Here is a 12,195-nt window from a genome sequence, read left to right as displayed (position 1 = left end):
CCCGATTTCCCTTTTTTTTCCGGCTAGACCGTAGGTCCTGGCAGACCGGATATGAGGATGTGGCCATTGCCAGGACAAAATATGTGTCTGTTATGGTCAGTCGTGAACAAGGTTTGCAGCTACCAGACACACACATTCACACAAATATTTTATTTAAATTTCACTTCTTTTGTTGCAGTTTTTGTGTGGCTGTGCTTCTGCTGCAGCGGCAATTTAATGTTTGCATATTTTCAGGTGCTAATTGTTCCACTTGCCATATGAGTTGCATTTTTAATTAATATTTATAGACAACGAACACAAGTGGACGAGTGTGTATCTGTGTGTTGGAGCCTATAATTCGCATGGACGCCATGTTGGCTGTCGACGAAATTAATATTAAACACATGATTGCCTTCGGCCATGGTCATTTCATTAAAAATATTGTTTAGTTTGTATTTAATTAATTGTCTACCGAACTGTTCAAGCTTAACCCATAAGTTGATATGATTTAAAATTGATAAGTTGTTGGGTATTCAGTAAATTTCATGTTGATTTATTAAACATCTCCAAGTATTAAAGGTTTTTGTATGCCTAAGTTTAACCCTAATTAAACTTAAATTTTAGATATGATTTTAAACCAATTTTCGTGTTATTAGTTGAAATTATAAAAAGCTTATACAAATTACTTTTAATCAGATAAAGTCTCTACCCAAAAACGAATTGTTGAATATAAATCTATAAATAAATATAAACATTAGAGTAAGATAAGCTTCAATTGAATTACAATTTAGAATATGATGATATTATACAATATGTAGTCCAAAAAAGGTTTAAAAATTATTTTGAATTTATATCTTTATCAAGTAAACTAAAATTCCAAATTAGATCTTCAAGTAACTCTTAAGTGTTTGTCGTATTTTAAATAAATATACTCAATCTATACTCATATTCACACAAGTTACCCCCATTTCAATTGGGTTCCGCACATATGTGACACGTGTCCACAATTGAAGTCAAGTGAAAATCACAAAAACACATTCTTGGCCCATTGGCGTAAATATTTTCTGCAGAAATAAACGCAAATCTCTGATTTACAAATCGAGCACAAAATTTCCACTAAACCCAAAGGCTTATCTACCCCTGCTGATCTATAGCAACTAAAAGATTCTGGCTTGTCATTGCGGCAGGGGGTGGAATTTTAGGTGGGTTGGTTGTTTGGTTTAGCGACTGTCGATACATCAAACTGCCAAGTGACAAAGTGATTCCCCCGTTGTCGGGCTCAGACAATGCGCAAAAAGGCGTGAAATTGCCTTTGTGTGATTAAACCAAGCCCGGAGAAAGAAGAAGGAAGCGAGTAAATGTCCCAGGAAGCGAATTAAAAACTAAGATGGCAATCTCCCGACTACAGTTTAAACACAGCTACGTGCTCCTTATGCCTTGGCCTGACATCCTCGGCGGGTTTCAATTATCCGTGGTAAGATAGCAAAATGTAAATGCTAATTGCCTCAACTTTTCCATGGAGCTGGTTACGTTTATTCCGGAGACAGCAGACACCTTTTCCGAGGAGATTGCGGCCTTGGTTGATGTTAATGCGCTGCCTGTCCTTTGTAATCTTAGTGGCTTGTGTGAAACTGCTTGAGGAAACAGCTTCTGGCTGCCTGGAACTTCTAGCTCATTCTGCACAGACAAAAAAATATTTATAATTGTGCATGCTCTATGGTATTTTTAACTACTATTGTTTCATATTAACATAGAACAAGAATGAAATAGTTAAAATTCCAATTTGAAATAAATATAAATTTGTAAACTATTTATTGTTAAAAGTTGTTAATATGACAAGTTCGCTTTTGATTCCTACTTTTACTAAAGTTGCGCACAGAAAAAATTTAAAACTTTTTGCTTTTAAATCAGGTTAAAATGTATTATAATTTAAAAAAGATCAGTTTGGCAAATTCATAGCTTTACTTATCAGCTTAGCATGTATCATATAAACAGGTTTTTTAAAAAAGTATTGTAATACGATCCGAATCATGTAATCTATTTTTTTTTTTTTTTTATCAGTGGGCTGTAGTTGTGCTGACGTATTGAAGTTTCCTTGAAGTTTTGTTACACAGATTGCATCCTGCAAGGGTCCTGCACTTGCCACCCCTATGAATTCAGAGTGTCCCTGGAGAACGGAGTAAACTAAAACTCCAGTCCTGCTCAGGATCCAATCAAGTGCTTTTCGCGCATTAAATAAAAATTCGAATTGGATTTCACGTGAGCAGGGCGAGAACCTAATTGTGTGAGGGTTGGAGAGCAATGCGTTTTGGAGGGCTGGATTTGGATCTGGATCTAGAGTATTTTGGAGGGTTGTTGCCAGCATCGTCCGCCCCTGTTGCTGTTTGTTTAAATACCGTGAATAACATGTGGTTTTTTCGAAGCATATGGCAAGGACTTTGTCACTACTAAGGAGCCGTCTGGCCTCGGCTCGTCCTTCAGTTCGCCAAATCCTCCAATTAGACTGTCATTCATTTAAACGGATTAAAAATGCGCGAACGAGGGTCGCACTTTTGGCTCTAACAAGGCCCGAGGGCCACTGCATTGGGTGGTGGTGGTGGCTCTTGTGGTTGCCTCCCGTTTAGTCTTAGTCGGATTAGAGCCCTTGTTTTGGTTAACAAATCGGCTGATGACGATGTCGATGTCGATTCGATTCCTTCCCTGCCCTGTTTGCTGTGCGTTGGTCCAATCAGTTCGAGACGCACATTCGCTCGCAATCAAGCCGCAAAAACATTTTCTGCTGTCATATGCAAAACGCCAGCGAGCAACTGCACCTGAGTGGATGGTAAGCGGTGGGTGGTGGCTGGGACTTTATCTAAAATGCTTACGCTTGAGAAGCTCTCAATCGAATGCGGCATAAATATTTATGTGCCTCGATGTGGCAATATTTTCCGCAGCTCAAACACACAATTCGAACTCGTAAAACACAAACAGAACTGGCAACAGTTGCCAAGTGTTGGACTTGGTTGCTGGATAACCATAATGTCAAGAGCTCTTCAAGTGGGCCAGAAGAGGCGGCAGCAACCGGAACAGGAACATCCACTTTGTGTTCTTATACCCAATCCTTTGCAGGGTAGTGATGAGAGCTTTATAGAATTTTGTTTATGTTTGACGAAGATCATAATTTTTGTTCAGTTTTAGTATACAGAACAAATTAAACCCACAATTTCAAAGTAAAAGGTGCGAAAATGGGGTAATAAAATTTTTAAATGTTAAAAAAAAATAATGAATTTTTAAAAGGGGGTAAATAAAAAATAAATTCATTAAAAATACAAGCCCTTAAACTTTGGTTTGGTTGCAATTAAAAATTTAAACTCTTGCTAGTTTCCCTGAGTACTTTCAACACTAAGTTATCTGAACAAATCTATTTTTTAATTAAAATTTTCTGCTGACGTTGATTAGAATAGTGTTAAATACTATTTCATATCCAAGACTAAACGGTTTTCTTAATAAAAGGTCTTAAGACCAACAATTTTGCTTAAAACCTTAAAACATTTATTAGTTAAATTATCTACTTTACTTTAATAAACGTATGTTCTTGAAATTTTTCTGCTGATTTTATGATCAGAATAAGCGGATTTATAAGTTGGAACTATTTTTGCGACTATGTATTTCAATTTTAATTTGTTAAACTGCATAGCCAAACAAATTTTTATATTTCTTACCAGTTACTTTTAAAAATTTTTAAAGGGAGTTTTGGTCATTAAAACCCACACCCGTTTCCACTTGTAAAACATATTCATAAAAAAAACATGCAACATTTGGAGAGTTCTTCGGGCTGAGTCGGATGTGCAGCGTATGCTCAGCGAAGCTGCACAAATGAAGCGACCACCAAGTCACCACCAGACGACACCGACATTACCACCAGTTGCCACCACCCCGGCTCGGAGTACCCCACATCCATGCTTACATCCATCCAGGCCGGGATGACGATGACCCGCATTTAAAGTTGCTCAATACGTTTTCTGGTGCCATAAATTGTGACCCTGCCCTGGAACCTGTTCCTCTGTCTGTCTGCCTGTCCTACTGACAGGGCGGAATCGGCTTGCGAAATCAGATCTAATCAGCTCGGAATGCAGTGCACAGTGGGTCGGATAGAGCAGAGTTCCAATTGCAGGGTGTCCCACTGTGAGTAGTTCGTAAATGATGAAAACTACCCTTTAATAAAGTGCGTTCTTCCTGCGTTCAACGAAATCACACTCGCGCTGAGCAAACATCTGTGCGATTTCGACAATGGTAACAAGGACTCTCCGAGGTCCTTTGCCCAGCCCCCGCTCGGCATTTAAAAAGTGTTTAGTTTATGGTCCATTGATGGCTTTGTTAACTCGCCGAACACAGCACTCCCAATCCCAATCCCATTCCTATTCCCATTCCCATTCCCAATCCCAACCACTCCTCATAAATCCCAAGTCCCGCTCATTCGCAACCCCGTCCGGACACCTTACGTTTTTCGACGTTTACGATCTGTCCGGGGCGTTGCCGGGGGTTCTCCGTCTGGCTTTAATTATGCTGAAAACCACAAAATGCTGTTAGTGCAGCATTTTTCGATTCCAATTTGGAAAGAAATGCTGACATATGCGCGGCGAAATGCGCTGCACCGCGGGAATCTCCAGTTACCAGTTACCAGTTACGAGCTACGAATTCCCGGTTTCCAGTTCTCAGTTCCCCCGGGTGCCCTTCGTCCTTTGACTCTCTGATTGGAACTGGTCCACAGCCGGGTGATAGACATCGCCGGCTGGTGGCACAAAGTCCGACAGACTGACAAGTGAGTTGTCGATCTAATGTGGCATCAGCATATGCTGGTCCCTTTGGGCATATACACCCATCCAACCGTGCTTCGATCAGTTGCGGTTTCAGCTAAATTCCCAATTGACTTCGCTTTAGATTGATCTACGTTTTTGGACTTCATTCGAACAGTAGATGGTATGCCATTAATTCGATAGGAATCTTTGAAAGCTCTTCATTTAGATCAGCTGAATTTTTTGCGTATCTTTCATTAATTATCTTTGGCTTACTATTAAATTATTGTTTGGAACATTACTGTTTTAAAATTTACACAATTTCTATATTTCTTCAAAAATTAATGTTAAAATTTTTAACAGTTTTGAGCTAGAAAATTAAATTTTATATTCTCTATTACCACGATAACTCGTTTTAAATACTTATAATTTTTATTTAATGCTGCAAATGTTTTCAAAACTTTTCAAGGAACAACAAATAAAATTGCTCAGAGAATTTATTTATTTATAATTTGTTATCGCTTTCAACAATCGGTACTAATCAGAGATTTCAAATTATAACGTTCTGATTTGTCAAAGTCCGAATCAATTATTTGTGCTCCCAAATGTAACTTTTCTTCCATAAATATAAATTTTAAACCTTTAAAAAGATCACGACAACATTTTCTTTTTGCTCCAATAAACAATCAATAATATGCCTTGAATGCCCATCGAATTTTCATAACATTAGTCTTAGTCGCTGTCGATTCGGCTGCATTATCATATGTAATGACGTCGTTTTCTTGATTTTATTTGCCTGTGCTTTGAGTTCAAACACCTTGAATCAATATTTCACTTTGCTCAGCTTTCTTTGGGGCTGTGCACTCCCACACAGTTGGCTTCATTTCGCAGTTGATTTTCAAAATCGAATCTTGAATTAATCATGCGGAATAAATTTACTCTACATTTACTCTCGAATGCGGCCTCAAATGAAAAATAATTTTTAAACAAAAAGAAGAAGGAATAATAATGGTTTACATTTTTCGTATTTCTCCTCTGGCTAATTGAATTAAGATTGCAATTTCATTTTCTTCCATTGCATCATGCGTATAAATAATAATCTATTCCATTCGAATCGAAAAACCAAAATCGAATGCGAAAACAGCCAAATTTATGACAGGCAGCTAAGATTTACGTTTGTGGCTTCAATTTCTGCCGGCGAGTTCAATAACTTTTCGGGGTGGATTAGAGCATAATTCCATTGTCATGGTAATTTATGAGCTTAGTTTCCATTGTTGTCACTGTTTGAGTATCGCCGATATTGTTGTTTCTGCTCTACCAGCTTTGCAGATTTTTGCAACATTAGCGCAGAATTATGGCATCCATTACGAAGGATTCTCCCATATGCGCTTGGGTCCTCTAAAACCATTAGAATATCCCTCATATGTCGCAATGTTGGTGCTGCAAATGGACCTTGGCAATTACATTAAGCGTTTGCCAAATCTTCTTTTAAAAGGACTTTAAAACTGGGTCACACACTTTTCAATTGGGTGCTAAGTGGTTGGTTCGCATTTGGTAGAGGCCTGTTTAGTGGTTTACTTATTACATATGCGCATATTTTAATAGACTCAAGTTTTTCATACAAGGGGTTGCTTACAAGGAATTGGGGGAGGTAGGTAATCGTCTTGGGTAAAATTGGTGGTATTGATTTAATGAGTAATTATGCAATAGTTGACATATTTAAATTCATTATTTCATAACATTCAATTTCTAGCTATCTATATCAATGTAATTTGGGTAACATTTGTGGTGTTGATTAAATGAGTATTGTTGCATTAGTTGTTGTGTTTTTAAAATTTTCATAGAGCTATATAAAAGTTTTCATTAAATTAAAATTGAGCTACAATTTCAAAAAGAATTTATAAATTTAAATTGATTCCATCTAGTTATTGTTCATATGTTTTAAGAAATGAGCTTTTGCTGCTGCTCGGTTGGTTTTTCTGTCCCCAATACCAGTGATTTGATCCACAATTAAAGCCCCGCCGTTCAACTGTTTGTATTTTGCGCTTATACGTTTTCGAACGTAGTCCACAACATCCTGGGACTTAAGTTCAGATCCTTGTTTTTTGACCACAGAAGCAGCTGCTTCATCTCCATTCACTTCATCCCAAATGCCAAAGACACAGGCCTCGACCACGTCTGGCATTTCGGCAATGACATTTTCGATCTCACTGGGATAGTACATTATATTCTGGTACTTTAGCATATCCTTTATGCGATCAATAATGAAAACATATCCGTCCTCGTCCACGTAGCCCAGGTCTCCGGTATGAAACCATTTTTGGGAGTCCTGTATCAGCCTTGTTTCCTCTGGACTCTCATAGTACCCATACCATTTTTGACCACTATAAAAACAGATCTCTCCCACATTATTAGGTCCTTGAGCCTTACCCTCTGTGTCGATAACTTTCACCTTAATGCCTCTAACCGGACGGCCCACTGAGTTGGGCTTTAGATCAAAATTAAAGTTTACGCATCCGGCGCTGTTCAACTCAGTCAGGGTATAAGAAAAGTTTAGGCAATCGTGGCTCAGACGGCTACGCGCTCTTTTCTGAACATCCAGAGAACAGTTTGAACCCCCGTAGAATAGGTTCTTTAGGGAAGATAGATCAGCCGTTTTGAATTCCGGGCAGTTGGCAAGCATGGCAATGTAGGAGGAACTTAAGAGCACCAACGAGATCTTGTACTGCCTAATTATGTTGCACAAAAGGGCTGGATCAAAGTCTCCGTCTGCAATAATGTTGGTTGTACTGAACACTCCTGCGGTAATGTTCATCACGAGTCCCGAGAACCAGTCCAAGGTGCTAGATGTATACTGAACGATCGAGTTGTTCATGTTTCTGCAAAAAATAAGTAATATACTTATAGTAATAGTAATAAAACTGTTTATAATATTTACAGAAATGTCACAATAATCTGGTGACTATTGCTGATGGTGACTGCCTTGGGCACTCCGGTGGTGCCGGAAGAACTAAGAATGGCCAAAGTTTGGTCAGTGCCCAGTGTTAATCGAACGGGCCGGAAGTTCGGCTCAACGGGTGTTGTCAAAACATCCTGGATCCGAATGGAGTCGCATCTTGGATGATTGCGCATTGTGACTATTTTTACTTGATGACCTTGGCTGGCTGCTCGAACCTTTTCAAACTCATCGCCGTCGCAAAAGATCAATCTTGGTTTGGTGATGCCAAAAAGTTTCGTGATCGTAGACTGTTCATAGGCGTTGTGCAGGGCGTGAAAGGGCGTTCCGTTGAAGTAACAGGCATAGGCCACAGCCGCCAAGTGGGTAGTGTGTCTGCCCATGACTCCCACGATGTCATTTTGTCCAAGACCCAGATTGCGCATGTAACTGGCCACACGCTTCGCGTTGAGAAAAAGTTCCTCACGGGTCAGCACTACGTCATCCGTAACCGAAATCTGTTGGTTCAGTAACACTTGTAACACTATGACCTCTGGAGCAAAACACCAAATCGAACCTGGGCAATGAGTTTGGGATGGCGTTCCATCTCATGGAAGATAATCTCTCCGATGGACAAGTCCGCAGAAAATAAACTCTGCCTTTCGCCGCCACTCCAGGTCTTGAGGTCATCATCGTAAGTGCATTCCGTCTCCAAGGGCGTGATGCCTGCATTCAGTTCACCCATTTTTAGAAAGAGCTTTAATCACGCTATTACAGTTTTGAATTGCGTAACTGCAGTGCCTTTGTTATTACCTAGTAAAAAAACAAATATAAAATGTTTTAGCTATAACGAACCATAATATACTTGAGAGAATAGTAATTAAGGAGTCCGTTGGAAAAGACCATATTTTCTGGTTTAAGGAGATGTCATTCCTACGGGAATTATAAAAATGTTGTTTGTAAATGCTTACAGTTAGAGCGCTTCCTTTTCACTGAAATTGATCGACAGAGATAGGCTTGAAAGCTTGAGTCTAAAATTCCAAGTAGTTACTTAACCAACGTAAGCAGAGAAAAGCTTACCTTATCTGAACGAGGGTATATTTGGGAATATATGACTATACAGAAATCAATAACAATTATATTACAATTTGCATTTGGCTAAAATTTGTTAAGCTTTAAGTTTTTATACAAAAAGTGTGATTTATATTATTTTAAAAATTAAATAGCAAACCCTTAAGCACAGTATTGGTTAGGGTGTATAATTTTTTTAAAATCGTGCTTTGGGTAAATTTTTTTTATAAATTCAGCTTTTGTGGCTGCTCTGTTTGCTTTTCTATTTCCACTGTAAACAATTTGATCTACGATCAAAGTGTGATTTATATTATTTTAAAAATTAAATAGCAAACCCTTAAGCACAGTATTGGTTAGGGTGTATAATTTTTTTAAAATCGTGCTTTGGGTAAATTTTTTTTATAAATTCAGCTTTTGTGGCTGCTCTGTTTGCTTTTCTATTTCCACTGTAAACAATTTGATCTACGATCAAAGTGTGATTTATATTATTTTAAAAATTAAATAGCAAACCCTTAAGCACAGTATTGGTTAGGGTGTATATTTTTTTTAAAATCGTGCTTTTGGTAAATTTTTTTTATAAATTCAGCTTTTGTGGCTGCTCTGTTTGCTTTTCTATTTCCACTGTAAACAATTTGGTCTACGATCAAAGTGTGATTTATATTATTTTAAAAATTAAATAGCAAACCCTTAAGCACAGTATTGGTTAGGGTGTATAATTTTTTTAAAATCGTGCTTTGGGTAAATTTTTTTTATAAATTCAGCTTTTGTGGCTGCTCTGTTTGCTTTTCTATTTCCACTGTAAACAATTTGATCTACGATCAAAGTGTGATTTATATTATTTTAAAAATTAAATAGCAAACCCTTAAGCACAGTATTGGTTAGGGTGTATAATTTTTTTAAAATCGTGCTTTGGGTAAATTTTTTTTATAAATTCAGCTTTTGTGGCTGCTCTGTTTGCTTTTCTATTTCCACTGTGAACAATTTGATCTACGATCAAAGTGTGATTATTTTAAAAATTAAATAGCAAACCCTTAAGCACAGTGTTGGTTAGGGTGTACAATTTTTTTTAAATCGTGCTTTTCTTCATGATTTTTATATACTCAGCTTTTGTGGCTGCTCTGTTTGTTTTTCTATTTCCACTGCGAACAATTTGATCTACGATCAAAGCGCCTCCGTTCAGCTGTTTAAACTTGGCGGTGATCCGTTTCTTCACGTAGTCCACAACCTCGTGGGCCTCCAGTTGGGTGCCCGGTTTTTGACCACGGAGGCGGCTGCCTCATCGCCATTTACTGGGTCCCATAGGCCAAAGACACAGGACTCGACCACGTTTGGCATTTCGGCAATGACATTTTCGATCTCACTGGGATAGTATATGATGTCCTGGTACTTAAGCATATCCTTTAGGCGATCAATGATGAACAGATATCCGTCCTCGTCCATGTAGCCCAGGTCGCCGGTGTGAAACCAGTTTTGCGAGTCCTGCATTCTCTTAGTTTCCTCTGGGTTCTTGTAGTAGCCACACCATTTTTGGCCATTATAAAAGCAGATTTCACCCAAGGTGTTGGGTCCTTGAGCCACGCCCTGTTTGTCGATTATTTTCAACTGGATGCCCCTTACCGGGCGTCCAACTGAGTTGGGCTTCTCGTCAAAGTTGAAGCTAACACACCCGAGGCTGTTTAACTCGGTCAGCGTGTAGCTAAAATTAAGACAATTGCGGCCTAGCCGCTTGCGTACTTGATTCTGAACTTCGAGGGAACAATTTGAGCCACCGTAGTTTAAGTATTTTAGAGAAGACAGGTCAGCCGATTCAAATTCCGGGCAGTTGGCCAACATGGTCAGTTGGAAAGAATTTACAAACACGAACGAGACTTTGTACTTCTCAATTAGGCGACACAAGGAGCCGGGATTGAAGACGCTGTCCTCAATAATGTTCGTTATACTGAACACTGCAGCATTGATGGTCATCGTAATCCCCGAGGCCCAGTCCAGTGTGTTTCGATTATAGGCAACAAATGAGCTGTTGATGGGGCTGAAATAAAATTGGCTTAAAATTTGTACCTAATTTTGCTATCTATGTGTACGTACAAAAAGCTTGCAATAATCTGGTGACTATTGCTGATCGTGACTGCCTTTGGAGGTCCCGAGGTGCCGGAAGAACTTAGAAGGGCCAGTGTTTGTTCAGAGCCCTCATTCAATCGAACTGGCTGAAAGTTCTGCCCCACGGGAGTTCTCAAAATATCCTGGATCCGAAGCGATCCCTCCGGATGATTGCGCATGGTAATTATTTGTACCTGGAGGTCTTCGGTGGCTGCTCGAACCTTTTCAAACTCATCTCCATCGCAAAAGATCAGTTTGGGTTTGCTAATTTTGAACAGTCTCTTAATTTCAGACTCCCCGAATTCAGTGTGCAGTGCATGGTACGGGGTTCCGTTAAAGAAACAGGCATATGCCACAGCCGTCATGTGAGTGGTGAGCCTGCCAATGACACCTACAAAGTCGCCTTGCTCCAGTCCCAAGTTTCGCATATAAACTGCCACTCGCTTGGCGTTCATGTGCAGCTCTTCCCAGGTCAGCACAGTGTCCTCCGTGACCGAAATCTGAAAGTTACCTTCGATAAACATTACTTTATAAATGATGGGTAACTTAATACAAACCTGTGCAATGTGCTTTGGATGGCTCTCCATTTGCCGGAAGATAATCTGTCCGATGGATAGGTCGGCAGAAAACAAACTCCGCTTTTCGCCACCACTCCAGATTTTAAGCTTACTATCAAAATTGCTTTCCGTCGTAAACGCCGATGTTCCTGCTTGCAGTTCACCCATTATTCCCCAAAAATTAAATTTGAAGTGGAAATTTTGTAAATTTTTGCGTTTTTTAGCTTGCTTATTGTGGCCTATTTTTGACTTTAAAAGCAATAAGAGTAAATTTTATGTAACGGCTTGAGAACGTAATAACGAACTGATAAGCGTAAAGCTCGAATTAAAAGCTGGAATTAAGGTCATACCTTCTCAGTGCTGACTTTTTGTCGTTTTGCGGACAGATATATTCTATATTTAACTCTAAGCTGCAAGAAACGCCAAATAAATTTGTTTAATTTTATTTAAGTTTATGCAGCTGAGTTTTAGCATGGCTCTGTTAGAGCTTGACCAAAGTTTTGAAAATCGAGAACCTCATTTAATGGTAATTCTAAAAAAATCAAATCATGATTTAATTAATAATGTTGGTGGGAGTGTAGGTAAAAGCTTATGGAATTAGTTAAGAATATATGTAAACATCTGGAAATACTTTATTTTAACAGAACAGCTAAAAGTTTTTATTTGTAAAAACCATGGTAATGTAGTCTCGAAAAAAAAAACTTCACCTCCTACGATGGTACCAACATGGCAGATTTTTAGTTATGCGGCTATATATAGTAATTTTTATGCACAAGCC

The 12,195-nt window shown here is 38.7% G+C and overlaps 1 protein-coding gene across 1 annotated transcript; it reads right to left on the bottom strand.

Moving 5' to 3' along the window:
• Positions 1-6,431: 6,431 nt before the first annotated feature.
• Positions 6,432-11,721, bottom strand: LOC128258373 (uncharacterized). The gene is given in 7 exon segments (XM_052989958.1): positions 6,432-7,636; positions 7,696-8,210; positions 8,270-8,455; positions 9,833-10,020; positions 10,023-10,792; positions 10,849-11,360; positions 11,418-11,721. Coding segments are annotated over 7 exon segments (3,297 nt in total). The 5' UTR covers positions 11,586-11,721; the 3' UTR covers positions 6,432-6,678.
• Positions 11,722-12,195: the final 474 nt, after the last annotated feature.

The sequence above is a fragment of the Drosophila gunungcola genome (genome assembly GCF_025200985.1).
Source record: "Drosophila gunungcola strain Sukarami chromosome 3L unlocalized genomic scaffold, Dgunungcola_SK_2 000003F, whole genome shotgun sequence".
Taxonomy (NCBI): Eukaryota; Metazoa; Arthropoda; class Insecta; order Diptera; family Drosophilidae; genus Drosophila; species Drosophila gunungcola.
The sequence above is the reverse complement of the archived record's forward strand: the minus strand, read 5'-3'. Positions and strand labels throughout refer to the sequence as shown.